The sequence below is a fragment of the Geotrypetes seraphini genome, chromosome 11 (assembly GCF_902459505.1).
Source record: "Geotrypetes seraphini chromosome 11, aGeoSer1.1, whole genome shotgun sequence".
Taxonomy (NCBI): domain Eukaryota; kingdom Metazoa; phylum Chordata; class Amphibia; order Gymnophiona; family Dermophiidae; genus Geotrypetes; species Geotrypetes seraphini.
In genome coordinates this window covers 85,670,463-85,697,787 of record NC_047094.1, presented here as the reverse complement: position 1 = coordinate 85,697,787, position 27,325 = coordinate 85,670,463, and the positions used below count along the sequence as shown (strand labels likewise).

The window sequence follows — 27,325 nt, the reverse complement described above, 5'->3', positions numbered from 1 at the left end:
CAGGTCTTCCCTCCGTCCAGCCGGCCAGCTTCCATTGGAATGAGGCGGGCCTGCCCCTTCCTGGTGCATTGTGGGATGCACTGGGGAGGGGCCTAAGGCCTGATTGGCCCCTCCCATGGGCAGAGCCTTAGGCACCTGGGCCAACCGGAATCTTAGATAGGGTGAGGCGGTTTCTGGCAGGAGGGATTGGGCACCCTCCTGCCGGTTTCATTCAGGTGGGGGGTTTGTGGGGTTTCCGGCAGGAGGGATTGGGCACTTCAATGTAATTTTGAATCTTCCCCTCTCCCAGTGCCTATTGTATCAACTTTGTCCGGCCTTTATGTTGCCCTATTTTAATTTTTTTTTAATTATTTCTCTTTTTTAAACTCCAATTTTAGCAATTGTAAACCGTCCAGATATTTGTTTGATGGTAGGTATATCAAAACTGTAAATAAACTTAGAAACCTGGACTGTTTACAGAGCCCTGCACGTGACCATTGAGCAATGGTGCAGATGTGCACTCTTGTCTCTTGTGTTTGTTCTTAGGTATGCTCCATAGCAGTAGAACAGGTAGAAAAGAATAATGCTCTAAAGGGGAGTGATATATAATTTGGAATAGAAGAAAACTTTAAACAAAGGTATGTTCCTTTTCAGCAGAAGCCTTGAAATAGCTGCTGAAAAAAGGGAGTAGTGTAGAGTTACAGAACAGATGTCAAAGATATGAGTATGAACCTGTTCATAGTCTAGTCAGCTGGTAGTGAACATCCCAGAATGGACGAGAAGAGGTTTAAGAGGTCTAGGCTTATAAAAGTAAAAAAACATCCTAAATAGACTATTTACAGACCTCTTCCTCCTCCCCTGCAGCCAGTCCCAAGCCTCCAATGTCTTTAGAACAAAGAAGGAGATTGTGATGAAGGTTGATCTTGACATTGTCCATTTGACATTAGGAAATGAGCAGTAGGGCAAGATATTCCAAAAGAATAGTGTGACTATCTCCCAGAGTATTATATTAGCATTGATAGTACAGTGGTAGACGTTCTGTGTTAAAAACCTGGTTGATCCTGCTGAGGGAACCTAATCAGTGAATCGTCTATAAAGTATTCTCCATCTTCAAGTCTCAATGGAGAATATGGATGAAACAGACAGTCAAGGAAAAGAAGGCAATCCACTTGAGAGGCTGTACTCTGATAGTGGATATTTCCCGCAATGGAAAAAAAAGGGGGGGAAGGGGATCCAACTTAACAGGCTCTACGCCTAGATAGGATCCCTCCATCAGAATCCTAGTAATGTAATAAGCAGAGTTGCTGTGATGAATGAGATAAACGATCCATCCTAGTTCGTTCAACAGTTTGGAAGGAGAGAGCATGATGGAGTAACAAACAGAAGAGTTGTGCCAGACTTAATAGGCTCTAAACCAGGGGTGTTAAAGTCGCTCCTCAACAGCCACAATCCAATCGGGTTTTCAGGATTTCCCCAATGAATATGCATGAGATCTATTTGCATTCACCACTTTCATTGTATGCTAATAGATCTCATGCAAATTCATTGGGGAAATCCTGAAAATCCAGCTGGATTGCAGCCCTCAAAGACCGATTGACACCTGTGCTCTAAACCATGGAGAAAAAACATGCCCTGTTTACTCCATGGTTATAGTGCACAAATAAAAGGGAATACCACTTTACAGACTCTACACCCATGGTGGATCCCTGCAATAGTATTCAATGGTTTTGTTAATGCACATATGTGCAGTGGAGAACCATGAGTAAAAGTTTGCCCAGGATCTCGCTGCAGTCACGTTTTCACTACGGAGACTACTGGGCAGGAGCATTGAGGAATCGCTCCTGCTCTGCCTCACCATGGACCACTGGGGACCTAAGGTAGACCTTCAGGGAGGGATTGATGGCAGCTCCAGCTCCCCACACCACTGGACCACCAGGGCAGCACTGCAGGCCCGCGGTGGGTTTGGGAGGGGGTGGCTGTTCTGGGAAGGGGCGGATTGGCTGACTTTTTGGCTGCAGAGCCGGCAGACAAGACACCAGGGAAGGGAGGAGGGTTTGCTTCTGCCTTGTACTGATACTTGAATATAAACCACCGATTTATATTTGAGTCAACATTTTTCCTTCCTTTTCTGGGGGAAAAAAAGGTTACCTCAATTTATTTTTGGATTAATTTATATTAGAGTATATATGGTAGCCCCAGAGTCAGGGCCAGCCGGAAAGGATGATACTGTGGTGGAGTAAAAAGAAGGCTGAAAAACCGTCGACACTGACGGCAGGGGCAAAAGCTTAAAAACTGTCTGAGGGTTCCCCTTGATACTGAAACTTTTTTTTTTTTTTAAAATATATAAGGTAGAGAATAAAAAGCAATGAACAAGTAAAATAACAGGATAATTGAAAAAATGAAGTGGGAAAGCAAACTCGAGGAAATGAAGTTGATATACGTCTTCTTCACTCTGCAGGAAACAAAACTGATGATTTTGCGAGCCGGTGTCAGGCGGGAAGGCACTCGCACATGTGCAGTGTGGGCAGTCTCGAAGCTTAGTTAAAAGCTTAAGTTGATAGTACATTTTACCACTGTCCATACTGGGCTCCGTGGATGACATCACCCACATGTGAAAATATGCTGCCTTCTTGTCTAAGGATAATGATGAATTCTTGAGGAAACTCCTGGTCAGGACGTCCTGACCATGCAGCTCATGAGCTCCTTTCTGGGATTTTGTGACTGCACTTTGCTGGGGACACACTTGCACTGCTTCCAGGTTCAAATCTGGATTTTTTGCCAGGCCAGCAGACCAACTGGGCACTAACGCTCCCTGAGGGACCAGAGGAGGCTATGCCAGAGGCTTCTGCCCCCTCCCCCCACCATCATGTGCTGCGCAGCATGTGGAACATGGGTGATCCTCAAACTAAATTAATTATTACTCAATTCAGTCCTATATGCCTGCTTAAACAAATAGGCTTTCAAACTTTTTAAAAACATGATAATGACATTTCATCTCTAAAATTCTGGTAAAGAATTCCATAGTAAAGGTGCCGCCTAATAAAAGATATGGAAACTCACCTTCTCTTCCAGGGGCATGACTAGAATGCCTCCTACTTTTAGGAGACTCTTCATGTAGTCTTCGTGTTCCTTTTGCACTCCTGCACCACAATAAACGCGATCATATGGGGTGGAGTCCAGAGAGATATCCAGACAGTTGCCAACCACAAAAGAGGGCTCACAGAATTCAAACCTGAAGGAAAGAGGACATACAAAGGATTCTGTCATCAGATGAGCTCATGTCAAATCACTAGACTGGATTTGTAATCTGTTTTGAATATAAATATTGGGAGTTGGCGGACCTTATATCATACCATGAAATTTGCAGAGGCAAAGGAAATCACATTATATAATACCCAATATGAAGATCAGTGCTCAGCATGAAGAAATTAGATCTTTACCTGCTAATTAATGGGCTGGTCTGGTGAGACATATCGGTCAACCAACAGATAGAGATAGAGAAAACATAGCTCTGTGTGAGTCACCCCCTCAAGGGCACCATGCAGCCTGAGATCTTCAGTATTTTGATTGACAAAGCAATGATCTAAAACAGGGCTGCCCAAGTCCGGTCCTCGAGATCTACTGGCAGGCCAGATTTTCAGAATATCTACAATGAACATGCATGAGAGAGATTTGCATACCAAGAAGGCAGTGCAGGCAAATCTCTCTCATGCATATTCATTGTGGATATCCTGAAAACCTGGCCTGCCAGTAGATCTCAAGACCGGATTTGGGCAGCCCTGATCTAAATGGATTCACTTTTGCACAAGATATCATATTTCATTTATGCATGTCAAATTAATAACCACAATCAATCAGGAAAGATGAGAGGAGGAGAGCAAATAATACAGAAAATGAACAATGAAATTAACATTTTATCTGGAGACCCACCAACCAGAGAAGTTGGAGAAAATTCTCTCTCCATAGCTTAAGTGATACCTGAACAGAATCACCCCTAACCATAACTAAGGCCGTTGGTTCACCCTAATTCCTCAGTCAACGCTGCCTCCGCCATTAAACGTTTGCATCTGAAATCCAGAATCCCTTCAGAACTATTTATTTATTTTAAAAATTTATATTCTGCATATCCTGCAATTCTATGTGGAGTAATATAAAACATCCAAATAATAAAAAATTACAAATTACAGCCTTATCAAACTAAACATATCACAATAAAAACAGCAACCCCCCACCCAAAAAACCCCCACCTACAGTATCTCCCTCTGCTATCACGTGATTGAAACTTAACTGTTGGCACATCACTCACTGGATGACTTGAAAAAGAACACTCTTTATCACAACCCAGCATGACAGTGAGTTTCTTCACGATTTTAAATAACTCATTAGAAGAGCTAGATGCGAGAGCAATTTTACAGTCGAAGTACTCCTTCAGGGTCATGACATCCAGATTCTTACGCCATTTTTACTCGGCCTGTCGCAATTCTCATTTAGCAGTTCATATCGCATCAGAAAACCAAGGTGCAATCCGATCATGCTGCTTGTCCTCAGTGTTAGAGGAGGTGGCTCCTCTGAAGGTTAGAGGCAAAGAGGTATACCAAAAATCTGTGGCCTCCCCAACTTCCAGCTGAGAGATTCTATTTAATAGTGGCACCCACTTAGCTTTCAGCTCCCCCAATTGACCTCTTCCCTCACACTAAATAGCACCACTCCTTTATTGAACTATAATTTCATATGACGGGATCTGAAACGATAAAACAAAATGGTCAGACTATGGGAACACACATCCAACAACGTTCACTTGCCCATTCAGCTTTCTACTTACAAAGTAGAGATCCAGCATATGGCCGGCCCTATGCGTCACAATGTTCACAACCTGATACCATCCTTCAAGCATTTGCAAAAATATTGCTGGCGCCATTTCAGTATCACTACAGTCCACGTTGCCCAACAATACAGTGCAATTGCAATCAATCTTATTTTCAATCAACATCTAAAATAGTATGGACATATCCTGCAGCAGTACTCCTGGCGGACACTAGCACAGCAAAAAATCCAAACAAGGGGATGAAATATGCAAACATTCCAAACCACTGTGGGAAACCACTTCTCTGGCAACAAAACCCAAACAGTTCTTAACAAGAAACAAGAAACATCCCCCTCTTTTTCCATCCCTTGGCTTTGAAAACGGGATCTATCAATCAATACATAATTGATTCAGAAGCACCTGATCAGAATCTAACAGCCAAGTCTCAGTCATACAGAAAACATCAGGCTTACAAGAGAGCAGTAAGTCAGAAATAACCTGAATCTTATTTCTGACAGACAGAGCATTAACCAATAATGTAGGCATAGATGATCCACCCCCCCCCTCCAACTTCAAACTTTAGTTGTCTCAATCTTCCTCAAATCAGCATAACTAGGCTGGACAAATTTCCATATATTCATCAAATCACCATACTTTCTCATTCCCACACAAACCAGAATATAACCAATAATGACTCAGTACATATCTTGTCTTCAACCACCTCACTTCGCCGAAGTTCGCAGTGTGATAAATATGGTGCTTTGCCTCCGGTGCTGCCCTCCTGAATTTAAACGCGCCGAGCCTGTGATGTCACAGGGGGCAGGGCTAAAGCAATGTTCTATAGGTGGCAGCAAATGCTGGGAGCAAGCAGGAGAAAGTTCTTTTTTTTTTCCCCTATTTTTTATTTTCAAATTTTACATAAAGTGTACAAAATATTAAAATACAATTGATAAATTCATATTATCACTTTTATATCTAATACATTAAATATCTAAATTTGATTTTCCCCCTCCCCCTCCCCCCACCCTTTTATTACTTTAATGTAATATTTTTAATTTTCAAATTTTACAGAAAGTGTACAACATGTTAGAATACAATTGATGAATATCCAATAACATTTTTATATCTAATACATTATGTTCTAAATAAATTTTATCCCCTCTCCCTCCCCCCACCCTTCTATTACTTTTCATTCATACATTACATATTGTATAATATATTATATCATATTATATAGAAATTATTTTCCTTACCCCCCCTCTATGTGTGTCATAAAAAAGATTCTTTAAAGAAGAAAAGAAGAAGAAAATCCTACTATTTATTCATTACAGTATTTTGTCAATGGCCCCCATATTTTTATAAATTTAGTATATGTCCCCCTTTGTATTGCTATTGTTCTTTCCATTTTAAATATATGACATATTGTATTCCACCAAAATGTATAATTTAGGTTGTTATAATTCTTCCAGTTATTAGTTATATGTTGAATGGCAACCCCTGTCATAATTAATAAAAGCTTGTTATTTTCTGGTGAAATTTGACTTTTTTTTTCTCATCATGGAAGATGGATACATATTGATATAGGTATGGGAAATGATACCCTGACGTTGTTCAATATATATGCCCCTAATTCGAATCAAACAGAATTTTTTAAAAAGTTACAAAATATGTTATTACCACTGGCTGCTTCTAATTTAGTGGTGGCTGGAGATTTTAATGCTGTAATGGATCCATTAATGGATAAAAAAGCAGGAGAAAGTTCAAAAAACAAGTGCAGCAACTTCACAGCAATAAAAATGCTAATCCAAAGTGCATAGACTAATGCAGGCAGAAACAACAGTTTCCTCTGGCGCTGCCCTTCTGAATTTAAACCCGCACTGAGCCTGTAACATCACAGGCTGAATAGCAGACACCCACATAAACCAGCTACACAGCCCCTCAACATCCCAGGTTACAAAAATCTTCTCTCCAAAAGGATAGAGAGAAACCATATCCTACATAGTAACATAGTAGATGACGGCAGATAAAGACCCCAATGGTCCATCCAGTCTGCCCAATCTTATCCACTCTTTAAAATACTTATTCAATTTAAATTTTTCTTCTTCTTAGCTATTTCTGGGCAAGAACCCAAAGCTCTGCCCAGTACTGTGTGTAGGTTCCATCTACTGAAGTCTCCGTCAAAGCTCACTCCAGCCCATCTAAACCATCCCAGCCATCGAAGCCCTCCCCAGCCCATCCTCAACCAAACTGCCATATACGGACACACACCATGCAAGTCTGCCTAGTACTAGCCTTAGTTCTTCAATATTTACTATTATTTTCCGATTCGAGATCCTCTGTGTTCATCCCACACTTCTTTGAACTCGTCACCGTTTTCCTCTCCACCATCTCCCTCGGGAGTGCATTCCAGGCATCCACCACCCTCACCATAAAGAAGAATTTCCTTACATTGCTCTTGAGTCTACCACCCCTCAACCTCAAATTATGTCCTCTGGTTTTACCATTTTCCTTTCTCTGGAAAATATTTTGTTCTACGTTAATACCTTTTAAGTATTTGAACGTCTGAATCATATCTCCCTTGTCTCTCTTTTCCTCTAGGGTTTACAACATATTCAGGGTTTCCAGTCTCTCCTCATATCTTTTGGCGCAAACCTCCTAACATTTTTGTCACCTTCGTTTGGACCGCTTCAAGTCTTCTTATGTCCTTCGCCAGATATGGTCTCCAAAACTGAACACAGTACTCCAAGTGGAGCCTCACCAACGACCTGTACAGGGACATCAACACTTTCATTCTTCTACTGGTTACGCCTCTCTTTATACAGCCCAGCATCTTTCTGGCAAAGCCGCCACCTTGTCACACTGTTTTTTTGCCTTATCAGAGCATATCAGACTTTCACCTCCCAGCACATACGGCTTCTTCCGAATCCGCAAATGCATTAGTTTGCATTGAATTTTAGTTGCCAGATATTAGCCCTTTCCTCTAACTTTTGCAGATCCTTTTTCAGGTTTTCCACTCCCTCTACGGTGTCTACTCTGTTACAAATCTTGGTATCATCTGAAAAAGGCAAACCTTTCCTTCTAACCCTTCAGCAATGTCACTCACAAACATATTGAACATAAAGGTGCTCACCCTCATTCCACTTATCAAATTCAATTGTAGTTCCTAAAAAAAGTGGCAAACTGAAGTTGAACTGGGAACTAAAACACTGAGGACAAGCCTCTATGTAACCAACTACTGAGCTGGCAAATGAGGTGAAGCCATGAACTTATTGGGCAAATGGAGGACCTTGGCAAAGAAATCCTCCATGTCCAAACAATTGCCAGCTATGCACGAAGTCCCTATACATGTTTCCTACAAGGAGTGTGATGAAAATTTCTCCAGTCCAAGAGAAGTAGAAAGGCAAGTCTGATGACTTGGGCTCCGAACTGCCACCCATTGGTGGAAAAGAGCATCAGCAGCAAGCAACAATTCTATATTGCTTCATTGTGCGTCCTCACCTTGAATACTGTGTTCAATTCTGGTCGCCTGATAGAGAATGACACAAGGACAAATTTTTCCCCATCCCCGTGAGAACTTATTTTCACGTCCCGTCACCGTGAGTTCTTTTCTTGTCCCTGCCCCATTTCTGCAAGCTCCATCCTCATCTGCACAAGCCTCAAACACTTTAAAATCATAAGTGTTCGAGGCTTGTGCGGTTAAGGCAGAGCTTACAGGAATGGGGCGGGGACATCGACAAAACTCACGGGGACGGGATGGGGATAAATTTGTTCTCATGTCATTCTCTATGCCATATCTCAAAAAAAGATATAGCAGAATTAGAAAAGATTCAAAGAAGAGAGACCAAATGATGAAGTGTATGGAATCCTCCCATATGATGAAAGGCTAAAGAAGTTAGGGCTCTTCAACTTGGAAAAGAGATGGCTGAGGGGATACACAATCCTGAGTGAGAATTCGCGGGAGCCATTCAGGAAGCCACAAAGCACTTCTGCTCTGTACTGCTCAGCAGCTGAAGCTGAAACTCACAGCAGTGATTGATCGGGTTAGCAGTGGGGCAGGAGCGCGGAAAGCTCAGTCCTGCCCGCTACACCTCTGAACCACCAGGGATTTCAGCGGCAGAGGAGGTACAATCGACAGGGCAGTGAGGATGGACAGGGTAGAGCCTGAGAGGGAGGGAAGGGGCCATGTGTAGTGCCTGGCAGGGAGGGGGCTGGATCTATAGTTTGACAGAGGAGGGCGGGAAGGGAGCTGGGTGCAAAGCGTGGCAGGGAGGAGGCTGGGTGCATAGCCTGACAGGGGATGGAGGGAAGGGGGCTGGGTGCAGATTCTGGCAGGGCAGGGCACTTGAATATTAAGCCGCCCGATTTATATTAGAGTAAACCATTATTCCTCCTTTTTTGGAGGAAAAATGGGGGTCTCGGCTTATATTCAGATCAACTTATATTTGAGTATATGCAGTACATATTTTTGACTACAAAATTGATACTCAGGGCAGTATACCGGCAAAAGCAAGCCAGATAATGGCGCGCTGACAATTCCGCGGCAACAGTAGTGCACAGCACAAATGTATGCCGCCATTTCCTCGGCTTTCAGCTCTTCCCGTTTGTGCTGTGAGGGATTGGGGGTTTTCTATTTTATTTACATTTATCATATTTATTAAATGTATTACATAATATTTAAATCATTATAAAATATGAATATAAGTATGATATATTGTACTTAAAGTGTTCATGAAGAAAATCAAGTGTGTATTTATAAGATTATATGAATTTTTCTGATATACTTGTTGTAATATGCAAAACTGAATAAAGAAATTAAAAAAAAAAAAAAAAGATTAATATATATGCTCCTACTGGCGCAGCAGGGGATTTTTTCATAAGAACATAAGAAGTTGCCTCTGCTGGGTCAGACCAGAGGTCCATCGTGCCCAGCAGTCCGCACCCGCGGCGGCCCATCAAGCCCATGACCTGTAATGTGATCCTTCTCTAAGCCCTTTGATCCTTTTTTCCTTCTATCCACGGCTTCAGCAAGGGAAGGTCATGCCTTACGAACTTACTGCACTTCTTCGAAGGGATAAACAGCCAGATGGACAAAGGGGAATCCATTGACATCATTTACCTTGACTTCCAAAAAGCCTTCGACAAGGTACCCCATGAACGGCTGCTTAAAAAGTTGTGGAACCACGGGGTGGAAGGGGATGTCTACCGATGGATTAAACACTGGTTGGAGGACAGGAAACAGAGGGTTGGAGTAAAGGGCCAATACTCCGACTGGCAGAGGGTCACGAGCGGAGTTCCGCAGGGGTCGGTGCTGGGACCGCTCCTGTTCAATATATTTATAAACGACCTGGAGACGGGGACAAATTGTGAGGTTATAAAATTTGCAGATGACACCAAACTCTGCAGCAGGGTTAGAACCACGGAAGACTGTGAGAACCTCCAAAAGGACCTAACGAAACTGGAAAAATGGGCAAAAAAGTGGCAAATGAGCTTAAACGTAGAGAAATGCAAGGTCATGCATGTAGGGAAAAAGAACCCAATGTTCAGCTACAAAATGGGGGGATCATTGCTGGGAGTAAGTAACCTTGAAAGAGACCTGGGTGTGTTGGTGGATACAACACTGAAGGCATCGGCACAATGTGCGGCGGCCTCAAAGAAAGCGAACAGAATGTTGGGTATCATCAAAAAGGGTATCACGACCAGGACGAAGGAAGTCATCATGCCACTGTATCGTGCAATGGTGCGCCCCCATCTGGAGTACTGTGTCCAGTACTGGTCGCCGTACCTCAAGAAGGACATGGCAGTACTTGAGGGAGTCCAGAGAAAAGCAACTAAATTGGTAAGAGGTATGGAAAACCCTTCATACACTGATAGGTTAGATAAGCTGGGGCTTTTCTCCCTGGAAAAGCGGAGACTTAGAGGAGACATGATAGAAACCATTAAAATCCTGAAAGGCATAGAGAAGGTAGACAGAGACAGATTCTTCAGACTGAGGGGAGCCACAAATACAAGGGGGCACTCGGAGAAATTGAAAGGGGACAGGTTTAGAACAAATGCTAGGAAGTTCTTCTTTACTCAGAGGGTGGTGGACACATGGAACGCGCTCCCGGAGGCTGTGGTAGGGCAGGGCACGTTACAGGGGTTCAAAGAAAGTTTGGATAAATACTTACAGGATAAGGGGATTGAGGGGTACAGATAAACATAGAGATAGGTATAGGAAAGGCAGGGACAGATAGACAGAGATAGGTACAGGAAAGACAGGGTCACTTAACAGGTCATGGACCTGATGGGCCGCCGCGGGTGCGGGCTGCTGGGCGCGATGGACCTCCGGTCTGACCTGGCAGAGGCAACTCTTATGTTCTTATCCATACTCTGTCTAAAACCTATCTCTACCTCTATCTGTATCCCTCAATCCCCCTATCGTTCAGGAATTTATCCAATCCTTCTTTTAACCCCCGTAGTGTACCTCCGGAAGCGCATTCCAGGTGTCCACCACCCTCTGTGTAAAAAAAGAACTTCCTAGCATTGGTTCTAAAATTGTCCCCTTTCAGCTTCTCTGAGTGCCCCCTTGTGCTTGTGGTTCCCAATAATCTGAAGAATCTGTCCCTTTCTACCTTCTCTATGCCTTTCATGATCTTGAAAGTCTCTATCATGTCTCCTCTGAGTCTCCTCTTTTCAAGGGAGAAGAGCCCCATCCTTCTCAACCTATCTGCGTATGAAAGGTTTTCCATACCTTTTATCATTTTCGTCGCTCTTCTCTGGACCCTTTCAAGTATCACCATGTCCTTCTTGAGGTACGGTGACCAATACTGGACACAGTACTCCAGATGCGGGCGCACCATCGCACGATACAGCGACTTCCTTCGTCCTGGTTGTAATGCCCTTGTTAATAATACCCAACATTCTGTTTGCTTTCTTTGAGGCTGCTGCACATTGTGCCATTGATTTCATTATAGTATCTACCAGCACACCCAAGTCTTTTTCAAGGTTACTATCCCCTAGCACTGATCCCCCCATTTTGTAGCTGAACATCGGGGTTTTTTCCCCTAAATGCATGACTTTGCATTTCTCTGTATTAAAGCGCATTTGCCATTTACTTGCCCACTCTTCCAGTTTGTTTAGGTCCCTTTATAGGTCTTCACATTCTTCCATGGTTCTAACCCTGCTGCAGAGTTTGGTGTCATTCACAAATTTTATAACTTCACACTTCGTCCCCGCTTCTAGGTCGTTTATAAATACATTGAACAGCAGTGGTCCGAGCACCGACCCCTGGGGAACACCGCACGTGACCCTCCGCCAGTCCGAGTAGTGGCCCTTCACTCCAACCCGTTGCTTTCTGCCTGTCAACCAGTGTTTAATCCACCTGTGTACGTCCCCTTCCACCCCGAGGTTCCACAGCTTCCTAAGAAGCCGCTCATGGGGTACCATGTCGAAGGCTTTTTGGAAGTCGAGATAGATGTCTCTGGGTTCTCCTTTGTCCATCTGGCTGTTTATCCCTTCAAAGAAGTGCATTAGGTTCATTTGGCACAATCTTCCCTTGCAGAAGCCATGCTAGCTCGCTTTCAGTTGTCCATTTTTTACTATGTGCTCACAGATAGTGTCCTTTATCAGTGCCTCCATCATCTTGCCTGGGACTGAAGTCAGGCTTACTGGCCTGTAGTTCCCCAGGTCACACCTTGATCCCTTTTTAAAGATAGGTGTGACATTTGCTATTTTCCAGTCCTCCGGGATCTCCCCAGTTTTCAAGGACAAGTTACAAATTTGTCAGAGAGTTTCCGCTATTTTGTTCCTTAGCTCTTTTAGAACCCTTGGGTGGATTCCATCCGGGCCCAGTGATTTGTCGCTTTTTAGTCTGTCTATCTGTTGGAAAACTTCCTCATGGCTTATCTATATATGCACCAGTTTTTCTTCTTAATCTCCACTTATGATTTCTTCGGGTTCTGGTACATTTGATGTGTCCTCGCTCGTGAAGACCGACGAGAAGAACTTATTTAACCTGTTGGCTACCTCTTTTTCCTCCTTTACCACCCCCTTTCTGTCTCCATCATCCAATGGTCCTACTTCCTCCCTCGCCGGTTGCTTCCCCTTGACGTATCTGAAGAACTTTTTCAAGTTTCTGGATTCCTCAGCCAGCTTCTCCTCGTATTCTCTCTTTGCATTCCTAACCACTCGGTGACAGTTTTTCTGGTGTTTTTTGTGTTCTTTCCGGTTTTCCTCGGTTTGGTCCTTTTTCCATTTTCGGAACGATTGTTTTTTATCTTTTATCTCCCTCTTTACTTATGTCGTTATCCATACCGGGTCTTTTGTTCGATTTTTATGCACCCTTTCCTAAACCTGTGAATGTACAGGTTTTATGCTTCCAGCACCGTGTCCTTGAATAGGGACCAGGCTTTCTCTATGGTTTCCATCCGTTTTGAGCAATTTTTGAGTTTCTTTTTCACCACTGCTCTCATAGCGTCATAGTTCCCTTTCCTGAAGTTGAACTTAGTCGCTGCAGTTCTCTTCACTTTGGATGTTCCTACCTCTAATTTGTACCAGATCATGTTGTGATCGCTATTTCCTAGTGGTCCTACAACTGCCACTTCCTTTGCAGGTCCCCTTAGCCCGTTTAGGATTAGGTCGAGAGTGGCATTCCCTCGCATTGATTCTTTAACAAGCTGTTCCATGAAGCAGTCTCCCACAGCCTCCAGGAATTCCGTTTCCCTCGCACAGTTTGAGTTCCCAATGCTCCAGTCTATCCCGGGGTAGTTGAAATCCCCCATTACCAGTACACTTCCGCTTTTGCATTCCCTCCTCAATTTTGCTTCCAGTTCTTTGTCGTTTGCTTCCGTTTGTCCAGGTGGGCGATAGTACAGTCTCAATTTTATGTCAGCTCCATTTCTTCCTGGTAATTTAACCCATAATGATTCCAATTCTTCCGCCCTTGCTGCCGTATCCAATCTGGTCGAGTGAATGGTGTCCTTTATATATAGTGCTATTCCTCCACCCTTCTTTGTGGGTCCTGTTTCTCCTATAGAGATTGTACCCAGGCAATACTATGTCCCATTTGTTGTCCTCAGTCCACCATGTTTCTGTAATTCCTATAATGCCCAGGTCCTCATTTTTGGCTGTGACTTCCAGTTCTCCCATTTTGGCCCTTAGACTCCTTGCATTTGCGTATAAGCAGTTTAAGTCCTGATTTTTTCCCTTCCTCGCTGTTCTGCCTTGTGAATTTTTCCTCTTGCCGTCCCCCTTGAGGGCTTCCAGCCCCTGAATTCCGTTTTGTTCTTCCTCTCCCAGTGTCTCGTCTTTTTCATCCTCAGCCTGTTTCCTCAATTTCACCTGTTCCCCTAACTCCTGCTGTATGCTCTTCTTTTTGTTCTCTTGTTCCACTTGACCCTTGGACCCCTGTGGTATGTCATTTGTTTCTTCCCAGCATTGTTCCCACTCAGCATCTTCATTGAAACATAGAAACATAGTGGCAGAAAAGGGCTATAGCCCACCAAGTCTGCCCATTCCAAAGTATTCGCTCCCGAATTTACTCCCTTAAAGATCCCACGTGAGCATCCCATTTACTCTTAAAATCCTTCACGCTGCTGGCTTCAACAACCTGCAGTGGGAGTTTGTTCCACTGATCCACCACTCTTTCGGTGAAGAAGTACTTTCTGGAGTCTCCTTGAAACTTCCCTCCTCTGATCTTCAGCGGATGCCCTCTGGTAGTCGAGGGACCCATAAGACAGAAGATATCATCTTCCGACTCAATGCGACCCGTGATGTACTTAAATGTTTCAATCATGTCTCCCCTTTCTCTTCGTTCCTCAAGTGAGTACTGTCGCAACTTTTTTAGTCTTTCTTCATACGTTAGATCCTTTAGCCCCGAGACCATCCTGGTGGCCATTCGCTGAACCGACTCGATCCTCAGCATGTCTTTACGGTAATGTGGTCTCCAGAATTGAACACAGTACTCCAAGTGAGGCCTCACCATGGATCTGTACAATGGCATAATGACTTCAGGTCTCCTGCTGACAAAACCTCTGCGGATACAACCCATCATTTGTCTTGCCCTGGAGGAAGCCTTCTCCACTTGATTGGCAGCCTTCATGTCATCACTAATAATCACTCCTAGATCACGTTCTTCCTTGGTCCTAACCAAGGTCTCTCCATTTAGTGCATAAGTTCTGCGCGGGTTTCTCTTACCCAGGTGCATTACCTTGCATTTTTTAGCATTGAAGCCCAACTGCCAAGTCGTTGACCATCTTTCCAGCAGTAGTAAGTCCTGTGTCATATTGTCAGGTAATAAGTTGTTGCCTACAATGTTGCAAATTTTGGCGTCATCGGCGAACAGTGATACCTTTCCCCTAAGCCCTTGCGTCATATCTCTTATGAATAAGTTGAATAAAATCGGGCCCAAGACTGAGCCCTGCGGTACTCCACTGAGCACGTCCGACGCTTCTGATGGGGTACCGTTCACCACCACCCTCTGTACTCTACCGCTCAGCCAGTCCCCAACCCATTTAGTTAGAGTGTCTCCCAAGCCCATTGATTTCAGCTTGTTCAATAACCTTCGGTGTGGGACGCTATCAAATGCTTTACTGAAGTCCAAATACACCACGTCCAGTGCCTCCCCGGCATCCAGTTGTCTAGTAACCCAGTCAAAAAAGCTAATAAGATTGGATTGGCAGGATCTACCCTGGGTGAACCCGTGTTGGTGGGGATCACGTAGATTTTCCTCATCTAGGATTGTGTCAAGATTCCGTTTGATCAGTGTTTCCATGACTTTACACACTATAGACGTGAGACTCACTGGCCTGTAGTTTGCTGTCTCTGTCTTGCTGCCCTTTTTGTGGAGTGGGATTACGTTGGCGGTTTTCCAGTCCAAGGGGACTCTTCCTGTGCGTAGGGAAAGATTGAAAAGCACAGATAATGGTTCCGCCAGGACTTCACATAACTCCCTGAGTACCCTGGGGTGTAGGTTGTCTGGTCCCATGGCTTTGTTCACTTTGAGTCTTGATAGTTCGCTGTAGATGCTATCTGGCGTAAATTCGAAATCCTGAAACTGGTCTTTCTGGTTATCTCCTGTCTGAAGCTGTGGACCGTCTCCCGGTGCCTCACATGTGAAGACTGAACAGAAATATTTGTTTAGTAGTTCTGCCTTGGCAGAATCCGATTCTGCAAAGTTACCGTCCGACTGCTTCAGGCGAACAATCCCATCTTTGTTTCTTTTCTTGTCACTAATATAGCTAAAGAAAGATTTATCTCCTTTCTTAATGTTCTGTGCTAGATTTTCCTCCATTTGGATTTTGGCCTCTCTGACTGCTTTTTTGACAGCTCTGGATCTGTCTAGATAGTCCTCTCTCCCTCCTGCTATGTGACTGTCCACTTCTCTCAGGATTGAGTCTCCCACTACGATTGCAGATTTCCCCTTCCTCAGCTTTTTCTTTGGTCTCAATCCCTTACAACTATTATTGCTAACACTTCAGTATCAGAAGTCGTAGTGATGGAAGATTATAATCAAGTTCTTGACCTTTTTTTAGACTGTAAGCTTTGTTGTCCCTCTCATTTGAGAATTAAGGATGCTTTTCATTTCAAGGAATCCCTGGGTTTAGTTGACCCTTGGAGATTCCTACATCCCCAAAAGGTGGATTACACATTTATGTCTCAGGTTCACAATTCCTTTTCATGCACAGACTATACTTTAATTATCAAATCATTAATCTTCTCTCGATTGGATGCTCTCATAACACCCACTACTATTTCTGATCATGCTGGAGTCTCTATTACTTTTCAAGGGCTCTTACCCAATATGCTATCTCTCTTATGGAGACTTAGGCCTAGATTCACTAAGCCTTCCAATCCTGGAGAGGGGAGCCCTAGGCACCTGAGCCAATCAGGGCCTTAGGCAACTCCCCATGCATCACCTGATGCACCGGGATGGGGCCTAAGGCTGGCATTGTGTCGTGCCCCCCCCCCCTAGAGGAGCATGAAGACTTTGCTGTTCCTCCAGCTCCTGAAGACTGACTGACTGTGCTGGAGGCATAGAGCAGGAGGGACTGAGCACCCCTCCTGCTTCCGACAGGTACGCGGAGGGGGTGTCCGGTGGAAGGAGGGAGTTGGAATCCCTCCTGCCATTCAGTTTAAAGCGGCGGCGACGATGACGGCGGTCATTTTGGTTTGGGAGAGAGAGGGCACTTTGTTGGGGGGGGGGGCTTTTTTAAATTATTGAGCAGCTATTTTGTGTGTGTAATACACGCAAAATATGTGCCCAATTAAAAAAGAAAACAACCCTGCAGAAGCCCTGACAGCAGTGAAAGGAGGTTGCTTCTCCTGTCACTACTGTCAGGGCTCTGCCCTGACTCAATTGCTCAGTGAGTGACCTCCGTGCAAATCATTTGCATGCAAAAAAGATAGTGAATCAATTGCTGTTTTAAAATCGGCCAACAGCGATTGAATCGCTATCTTTAGTGAATCAAGCCCTTAACAGCTTGTTGAATGACTCAGACTTTCTGGTTTTAATTAAACAATTTGTCGCCGAATATTTTTCATTCAACAAAGGTATGCTTTCCGAGGGCCTGATCTGGGATGCCTTTAAGGCTACTCTGCAAGGGGTCATTATCAGTTATGTGGCCTGTAAAAACGCACACATGAGAGCCCAGCTAAAGCAGTTAGAGACAGAATTAGTTACTTTACAGACAACTATAAAGCACAGATAGAATAAAAATGTCCTTCAGCAGCTACTTAAAAAAACATTTTGAGTATAATACTATTTTGGGCACAGAGGCCAGAGAGGAAATGTGCTTCCAGGGTTCATCTAGATATCTGGTGGGTAATCATGCAGGGAAGCTCCTTGCATCTTATTTGAAAAGGAGAAAGAAAAGGGAGCTCATTCACTCTATAAAGGATAAACAGGGTAAAGCGTTGATCTAGTTGGAGAGGGGTTCTACAATACTACACTGACCTATATTGTTCTGAAAGTGCCAAACCCACACCTGATATCACGTCCTTCTTATCTTCTATTCAGGGTCCTAAGCTAGACCTACAGGTGGCCCATTCTCTTGACTCTCCAATTACACTCCAAGAAATCCAGCAGGCTATATTATCTTTCCAAATGAATAAAACTCCTAGTATTGATGGGCTTAATGTGGAATTTTTCAGAACATTTTGGGAGGATCTCTCTCTTAGGTTATTGAAATTATTTAACTACTACCTTCATAAAGGTTCAATGACTGGAACGATCTCATAATCGCTCACTATTGTTCTTTCTTAACCAGGAAGGGATCCTCTTGAAGTAACAAATACAGACCCATTTCTTTAATCAATTTAGATGCTAAGATCTATGTGAGAGTGCTTGCCCATTGTATTATGGAACCTCTTTCTACACTTATATATCCGGATCAAGCTAGGTTTCTCAGTAATAGATTCTAACAATACGAGTTTGTGTTTCCATTTGATGAATCATACTTGAAATTTGGATAGAACTGCCTTTTTAATATCCTTTGACGCCAAAAAGGCATTTGTTAGGGTTGAATGGCCTTATTTGTTTTGGGCATTGCGCTGGTTTGGTTTTGGCGAGACTTTTTATTATCATGGTTCGATTGTTGTATTCCTGCCCAACTGCCAGATTATATGTTAACTAGTGTTTAAGCCTGTTACATTAACGGGTGCTAGAAAGCAGCCCCCTTTCCCTCTCCCCCTCCAGTTCCCCCCTGACTGTCTCTCCGTGGCCCCCTTCTGTCTCCCCTCCCCAAGCAAAGCTGTCTTCCCCCAACACACTCCTCCCCCCAAAGCAGTCTCCTTTCCCTCTTCCCCCTCCAGTTCCTCCCTGTCTCTCTGTGGCCCCCCTTCTGTCTTCCCCCCCCAAGCAAAGCTGTCTGCTCTCAGCACACCCCTACTCCAAACCAGCCCCCTTTCCCTCTCCCCCTCCAGTTCCTCCCTGACTGTCTCTCCGTGGCTCCCCTTTTGTCTTCCCCCCCCAAGCAAAGCTGTCTGGCTCTCAGCACACCCCTCCCCCACAGCAGGCCCCTTTCCCTCTCCCCCTCCAGTTCCTCCCTGTCTCTCTCTGGCCCCCCTTCTGTCTTCCCCCCCCCCAAGCAAAGCTGTCTGGCTCTCAGTTAACCCCCTCCCCCACAGCAGGCCCTTTTTCCTCTCCCCCTCCAGTTCCTCCCTGTCTCTCTCTGGCCCCCTTCTGTCTTTCCTCCCCCCAAGCAAAGCTGTCTGGCTCTCAGCACACCCCTCCCCCACAGCAGGCCCCTTTCCCTCTCCCCCTCCAGTTCCTCCCTGACTGTCTCTCCGTGGCCCCCCCTTCTGTCTTCCCCCCCCAAGCAAAGCCGTCTGCCTCCCAGCATACCCCTCCCCCAAAGCAGCCCCCTTTCCCTCTCCCCCTCCAGTTCCTCCCTGACTGTCTCTCCGTGGCTCCCCTTCTGTCTTCCTCCCCCCAAGCAAAGCTGTCTGGTTCTCAGCACACCCCTCCCCCACAGCAGGCCCTTTCCCTCTCCCCCTCCAGTTCCTCCCTGTCTCTGGCCCCCTTCTGTCTTTCCTCCCCCCAAGCAAAGCTGTCTGGCTCTCAGCACACCCCTACCCCAAAGCAGCCTCCTTTCCCTCTCTCCCTCCAGTTCCTCCCTGACTGTGTCTCCATGGCACCCTTCTTTCTCCCCTCCCCCAAGCAAAGCTGTCTGCCTCCCAACACACCCCTCCCCCCAAAGCAGCCTCCTTTCCCTCTCCCCCTCCAGTTCCTCCCTGTCTCTCCGTGGCCCTCATTCTGTCTCCCCCCCCCCAAGCAAAGCTGTCTGCCTCCCAGCACACCCCCAAAGCAGCCCCCTTTCCCTCTTCCCCTCCAGTTCCTCCCTGTCTCTAGTCCCTTGCCGCCCCCCCCCACCCCCTTCCCTTTCCGCGGTCCCGACAAACATGCAGACTCTAGCAGCGGCCACAGCACTCTAAACACGCTGCTTCACGGCCTTCTACTGCCCTGATTTGCTCTGCCGTGTCGGGCAGAGCAAATCAGGGCAGTAGAAGGCCGCAAAGCAGCGTGTTTAGAGTGCTGCGGCCGCTGGAAGTTGCTTCCGGATGCCCGGTTCCAACATTTAGAGGCATCAGTCAGGGACTTTTCTCGCCCGTGGACTTGTAAGCCTCGCACCAGTTTCCTTAGGCCTGACCAATGGCGCCTCCCTCTTCCTCCCCCCCTCGTCATGGCTCCCTATGTCCCAGCTCTCTGAGAGTGAAGGTGGCTGCCGCTGCCGGCCCAGCGCCCGCAGCCACAGCCCCGCCGTCATCTTGCCATTCCAGAAATCGAGAGGAAGGAGGAGCGCGAGCGGAGCCGCAGCGCTCATAGGACTGAGCGCTCGAGAGGGAGACGGCTGGAGTTCGCAGAGAATCCTCCACCTCCTCTGGTGGTGAGCGACGGCGAGGGAGGAGTTGCTCCGTGTTCTGGCCTGCCTCCGTGTTCGAAAATCGAATTCGCACGGAGGCACACCTCACGGCGCCAGGAATCACGGAGTTTCAAGAACGCATGCGTGCTCTAGGGTTTTACGATTATAAGAAGATACTAGACTTTCTAAGCCATATGGGTTATACAGGAGCACAAGGCAGGGGTGCACATTATCCCCTCTTTTGTTTAATGTAGCTCTGGAGCCACTGCTTTGTGCCATCCAACAATCTCAAAATATCCATGGTATATCAGTGGGAGGACTCGAGTATAAACTATTGACATGTGCTGATGATGCCCTTCTATACCTGCAACAGCCTACAAGAGACGCTGCCAGCACTTTTACAATTAATAGAGACCTTTGGCAAATTCTCAGGGTATAAGATAAACTGGACTAAGTCTGAGCTTTTGTCACTTAATGTTTACTGTACTAAGGCCTAGAGAGTGGTACAAGGACAAAAATGCATTCCCATCTCCGCAGTGAAGTGCATATTTCATCCCCGTCCTCAGTCTTAATTTTCTTCCCTGCATCTCCCACACATAAATAAACAAGCACAGGGAAGTTGAAAAGCACAGTTACTTACCGTAACAGGTGTTATCCAGGGACAGCAGGCAGATATTCTCTATATGTGGGTGACGTCATCCACGGAGTCCCGTCACGGACAGCTTTTCAAGCAAACTTGATTGAAGATCTCAAAGTTTGCTAGTGCTGTACCACGCATGCGTGTGCCTTCCCTCTCCACTAGAGGGCACGTCCCCTCCTCGTGGTCTTCAGTTCAGATAGCTAGCAAAGAAGCCAACCCGGGGAGGTGGGAGGGTTGCGAGAATATCTGCCTGCTGTCCCTGGATAACACCTGTTACGGTAAGTAACTGTGCTTTATCCCAGGACAAGGCAGCAGCATATTCTCTACATGTGGGTGACCTCCAAGCTAACCAAAAAGGGACGGAGGGAAGGTTGGCAATTTATGAAAACATATTACGCAAAACCGACTGACTAAATTGGCCGTCACTTCTGGAAAAAGCATCCAGACAATAGCGAGAGGTGAATGTATGAACCGAAGACCAAGTGGCGGCCTTGCAGATCTACTCAATAGGCGTGGACCTGAGAAAAGCAACAGACACCGCCATCGCTCGGACTTTATGCCCCGTGACCCGACCGCGCAGTGAGAGACCAGCCTGAGCGTAGCAGAAGGAAATACAAGCAGCTAACCAGTTGGACAAAGTGCGCTTGGAAACAGGACGCCCCAACCGATTAGGATCAAAGGACAAGAAAAGTTGAGGATCCCTCCGATGAGACTGGGTGCAATGAAGATAGAAAGCCAACGCCCGTTTACAGTCAAGAGTGTGAAGCGCCACTTCCCCAGGGTGAGAATGGGGCTTAGGAAAAAACACCGGAAGGACAATAGACTGATTAAGGTGGAAATCCGAAATCACCTTAGGCAAGAACTTAGGATTACTACGCAGGACCACCTCATCATGATGAAAGACAATAAAAGATGGGTCCGCAACCAGAGCCTGCAGCTCACTGACCCTGCGTGCAGACGTGAGAGCAATCAGGAACATCACTTTCCAAGTAAGGAACTTCAGATGGGCCCCATCCAGGGGTTCAAATGGAGGTTTCATCAATTGAGCGAGAACCACATTAAGATCCCAAACCACCGGGGGAGGCTTGAGAGGAGGATGGACATTCAAGAGGCCCCTCATGAAGCGAGAAATCAGCGGATGGACTGGACCGAGAGCGATTTCCCATCGACTAGCCCATGAAAAGCAGCAATCGCACTGAGATGAACTCTAATAGAAGTCGTTTTAAGCCCAGACCGAGACAAATGAAGCAAATACTCCATCACTGAGGACAAAGAGGCAGACAAAGGCTCAACGCGTTGGGAAACACACTACGCGGCGAATCTAGACCAATTCTGAGAATAACACTGCCTAGTGGAAGCCTTCCTAGAAGCTTCTAGAACATCGCACACCGACTGAGAAAACCCACGGTAGGAAGTCAGGTGGATAGGAACCAAGCCGTCAAGTGCAGAGACTGCAGATTGGGGTGCAGCAGCAGAAGAGGTTCCCGGACACTGAGTTGGAGAAGTAGGGAGAACCACGGCTGCCTGGGCCACCGAGGTGCTATTAAAATCATAGCACGCAGCGTGCGTCAATCGGAGGTGCACGAGAGTTTTCAGAATCAGAGGAAAGGGAGGGAACGCATAGAGATACCTGACCGTCCAATTCAGAAGGAAAGCACCCGCCTCGAGACGATCCAGGGAGTAGATCCTTGAACAAAAGCGAGGCAACTTGTGACTGAGGGGCGAAGCGAACAGATCTATCTGTGGAGTCCCCCACCGAGCAAACACCTGACGCAGAGTCGAGGAATGGAGTGACCACTCGTGCGGTTGAAGGAGGCGACTTAATCTGTCTGCCAGGCAGTTTTGCTCACCCTGGATGTAGACCGCGCGAAGGAAGACGTTGTGGCATATCGCCCACTCCCAAAGCCCTCCCTTGCAAAGCGACAGGGAACCCGTACCCCCTTGCTTGTTCACATAATACATCACTACCTGGTTGTCTGTACACACCAGGACCATTTGATCCTGCAGCAAGTGACGGAAAGCCACCATTGCCCTGTAAATGGCTCGGAGCTCCAGCAGGTTGATGTGGCAGCGACGGTCCGCATCCAACCAAGGACCCTGAGTCCGAAGGCCGTCGAGATGAGCCCCCCAGGCATACGCCGAGGAGTCCGTCGTTAAGACTTTCTGAGGTGGAGGCACGAGAAAGAGTAAACCTCTGGAAAGATTGGAAGAGTCGGTCCACCAACGGAGCGAGCATCTCAAGGAGGGAGTCACCACAATGTGCTGAGATACGGGATCCCGATCCTGCCTCCACTGGGACGCCAGAGTCCACTGAGGCACCCAGAGGTGCAATCTGGCAAAGGGCGTCACATGAACAGTGGAGGCCATGTGCCCCAAGAGGATCATCATCTGCCTGGCCGAGACCGAAGCCCTCAGGAAGACCTGTTAACTGAGCCGAACGGACGGCTTGCCGAGACTGAGGCAGAAACGACCGGAGGCGAACCGTGTCCAGCATGGCTCCAATAAACTGCAGGGATTGAAAGGGACACAACTGGGACTTTGGGAAGTTGACCTCGAACCCCAGACGCTGAAGGAAGATAATAGTATGACGGGTCGCTGAGATAACCCCCTCCCTCGACGGTGCCTTGATTAGCCAGGCGTCGAGGTACGAGAACACCTGAAGACCTTGGGACCTCAAGGCTGCCGCCACCTCCACGAGGCACTTTGTGAAGACCCATGGGGACGAAGTGAACCCGAACGGGAGGACCTGATATTGCAGATGAAGGTCCCCCACCCGAAAGCGAAGGAAGCGTCGAAAGGCCGGGTGAATCGGCACATGAGTGTAAGCCTCCTTCAGGTCTAATGAACACAATCAGTCCCCATCTTCCATCAAGGGATATAAAGTGGGAAGAGAGAGCATGCGGAACTTCTCCTTGACCAGAAACTTGTTTAGCCCTCGTAGATCCAAAATGGGGCGAAGGTCCCCGGTCTTTTTGGGAACCGGAGAGTACCGGGAGTAAAACCCGGAGCCCTGCTGACAACAGGGGACCTCCTCCACCGCCCGCAGGTGAAGGAGGGCCTGAGCCTCCCGGAGAAGCAGGGGAAGCTGCGCGCCGCTTGAAGGATACTCTCTGTGGGGCCTGTCCAGAGGTGAGAACTGGAAATGGAGCGAATACCCCTTCCTGAAAACAGAGAGGACCCATTTGTCCACAGTGATCAGAGCCCAGCAGTGACAGAAAGCGCTGAGACGGCCCCCGATTGGCAGAGAAGCTAGAGGGCGGAAGAGGCCAGCCCCTCCCACCCAGACAGTCAAAAGGACGGCGCCAGATTGGCCGCAGCCAGGGTCTGCGGCTTCGGCGGGGCCCTCTGCTGCTGTTGGCGCCTCAGAGGAGGTCTAGAAAACGCCGGCATCGATTTCTGCGGGTAGAGCCGAGGAGGCAACCTATACGATTTGGGAGGAGCAGGCTTTGCCTTAGCCCAGACCCAGGGAAGCAAAGGAACGTTCATGCTCCGAGAGGCGCTTGGTGGCCGCCACAATGGAGTCATCAAAGAGTTCGTTGCCCAAGCACGGAAGATTCGCCAACCGGTCCTGCAAGTTTGGGTTCATATCAACGATGCGCAGCCACGCCAAGCGACGCATGGCCACAGCGAAGGCAGAGACCCTAGAAGAAAGTTTAAAAGTATCATACGAAGCTTGGAACATGTAAAGCTGAAGCTGCGACAGTGTATCCAGAAGCCGGCGGAAATCCGCACGGCGGTGGACCGGCAAGTCATCCTGAAAGGATGGCAGAGATTTAATGTACTGCTTAAGATAAACCGTGAAAGTAAAGTTGTAATTAAGGACCCTGTTAGCCATCATAGAATTTTGGTATAGGCGCCTGCCAAACTTATCCATAGTCCTGCCCTCCCGGCCGGGCGGGACAGCCGCTTAGACCTTAGAAGGGTGAGACTTCTTGAGGGAAGACTCCACCACCAAAGACTGGTGGGAAAGCTGAGCCTTCTCGAACCCCTTACAGGGGACTGTCCGGTACCGAGACTCCATTTTAGATGGAATGGCCGGGATAGCATACGGAGTCTCCAGGTTACGGAAAAAAGTTTGTTGTAACACCGGATTCAAGGGGAGCCTCAAGGACTCCTTAGGAGGATAGGGAAGTTCCATCTACTCCAAATATTCTTTGGTATAGCGGGAATCCGACGCCTTCCCCATGTCCAGCACAAATCTGGTGAAAGAAGAGGGCTTGCTCTCAGACCACCTCTAAGGGGGGGGGGAGGTCGAGCAAGACTGCAAGGCAGCAGAAAAAGAGGGGGAAGCCTCCCAGGAGTACCGCGCAGGCATGTCAGTGTCAACAAGCACTGATGTCGAGGAAGCCCCGCCGAAAGAACCGGGGGGGGGGGGGTAGTTGAGGACAGCTTGCGCTTAGAGGTCCCCGCAGGCGAGGACCCAGAGGTCCGAGGCACCGAGGACCGACGAAGCCCCCCTCGAGGGTCCCGGGAAGATGACAAGCGTCGGGAAAAGGAGGCAGAAGCTCCTGACGTCGGTGCCCCACGGGATGGAGTCCGAAACCGCACCGGCGACCGCTGGAGACTCAGATCAGGCAACACCAGGTCCGAGGCTTTAATGGACCCTGTCGTACAAGGGCCTGGCTATCTACTCCGCCTCGGGGAGGAATCCCTGGGCTTCTTAGCGGGTCTCCGGGACGAAGGAGAAAGATGCCTCAACCGGTGCCTAGCGGCGGAGGACTCCCGTCGCGAAGGAAGTGGAGAAGAGTCAGACGAGGACAGATGCAGAGACCGATGCCCCTTGCCCCGAGAACCCTCGAGGCGTCGCTCAGGCTGGTCCGTCGTGAGCGAGGTCGAGGACGGGGCAAGCTGAGCCAAAGCAGAGGAGAGCTGCAAGGAAATGATAGCCTTAAGCATATCCTCGAACATCGGCACCGAGACCGTATTCGGCCATACAGGTGCGGCAGTGTGCTCCACCGGGGGCGACCTCGAGGAAGAGTATTCCCTTATGGTGGAGGCACGCTTGGAGGCCTTAGTAGGCGGTTTCGTCGAGGCAGTCACCGCCTGGACGGTCAGAGACTCCGAGAAGGGCTTCTTAGGTAGCTGAACTGACCCTGAAGACGAAGGAGAGACTTGCCTGCAGTGGAGAATTTCGAGGCATGGGCCATCGAGGCCTTCGAGGTCAAGGGTGATTTTCCCGGGACCGAGGTTTTTGAGGCCGACGTCGAGGTCGAGGCCGAGACTGGGGCCCGCAGGTAGATCGGTCTCCATAGCGAAGAGCTCCGTAATCCACGCTCGACGCCTCCTGAGAGCCCGAGGTTGGAGGGTAGCGCAACGAGAACAAGAGCACGTAGGATGGTCGACCTCAAGGCACACGATGCACCAGCGGTGCGGGTCAGTGATCGAAATCACTTGACCGCACTGAGTGCACTTTTTAAACCCGGTCAAGGGCCGGAACATGAGTCAAAAAAGATAGCTGCGGCTAAGGCAAACCGGGAGCCCCCGATTTGCCAAAAACACAAAACTAGTAAAAACAACAATAAGAAGAGCACAGCGACTTACGAACTAAGTAAAAAGAAGAAGCCGCAGTGCAAGAAAGGCACGTAGAAAAAACGCAGAGAAGAGAGACAGGGCTTTCTGGCTCCGCGGAAAACTAAGAACTGAAGACCACGAGAAGGGGACGCGCCCTCTAGTGGAGCGGGAAGGCACACACATGCGTTGTACAGCACTAGCAAACTTTGAGATCTTCAATCAAGTTTGCTTGAAAAGCTGTCCGTGACGGGACTCCGGTGATAATGTCACCCAAATGTAGAGAATATGCTGCCTGCTTGTCCTGGGATAAAGAATGCTATATTCTGGATGCTTTCCCTACTTATCCGTATGTAGTTTATAGCTACTCTGATTAAAATTCAGATACTGGATCTTTAGTGCAGCTTAAAAAGAATACTTAAAAAGAAGACTACACCACTCTTTAAAAAAAAATGGGACAGTACTTCTGTTACTGATTGTGTTTTATGCACACTGTATGCACTCCAGGGAATTATGTATTAAAAAATCAAAATAATGTACAGAAAAGCAACATATTGAACAAAATAATATTTGCAATATTCTGGCAATACATGGGGATATTTTAATACTAAGCTTGCCAGTCCAGTATCTTCCTCTTGGCCATGTAAACAGTGATATTTCTGTAGCATTAACCAAAAATCCTGAGGTTACTAGCAACTATAAACCTAAGGGCTCCTTTTACTAAGTTGCACTGGTGATTTTAGCACGCGCAGCATTGCCGCGCATGCTAGACGCTAATGCCACCATTGAGCTGGCATTAGTTTTTACACGTAGCGCGGGGGTTAGCACGCGCTAATCTGTAGCGCACACTAAAAACGCTAGTGCACCTTAGTTATTGAGCTCTAATTCTAAACGAAATGAACAATCTCTAGTTTGCGTTCTTCTGTACTCTACTCATGCATTTTAAATCAAACGGATTATTAACGACCGATGGGTATTATTAATACCACCCGGAGTTTCAAAATACCCTCAGGTTTGCTTATGCAAAGAGTCAAAATCTCAAACAGCGGCTGGTAA

At 47.1% G+C, this 27,325-nt stretch overlaps 1 protein-coding gene across 4 annotated transcripts in view; it reads right to left on the bottom strand.

Moving 5' to 3' along the window:
• PCMTD2 (protein-L-isoaspartate (D-aspartate) O-methyltransferase domain containing 2) overlaps nucleotides 1-27,325 on the bottom strand; it is a 120,580-nt gene that overhangs the window by 37,928 nt on the left and 55,327 nt on the right. For all 4 annotated transcript variants that reach the window (XM_033963571.1, XM_033963568.1, XM_033963572.1 and 1 more), the window contains one exon: nucleotides 3,040-3,211. In XM_033963571.1, the coding sequence (XP_033819462.1) occupies nucleotides 3,040-3,211 (172 nt within the window). The remainder of the gene's footprint in view (nucleotides 1-3,039; nucleotides 3,212-27,325) is intronic.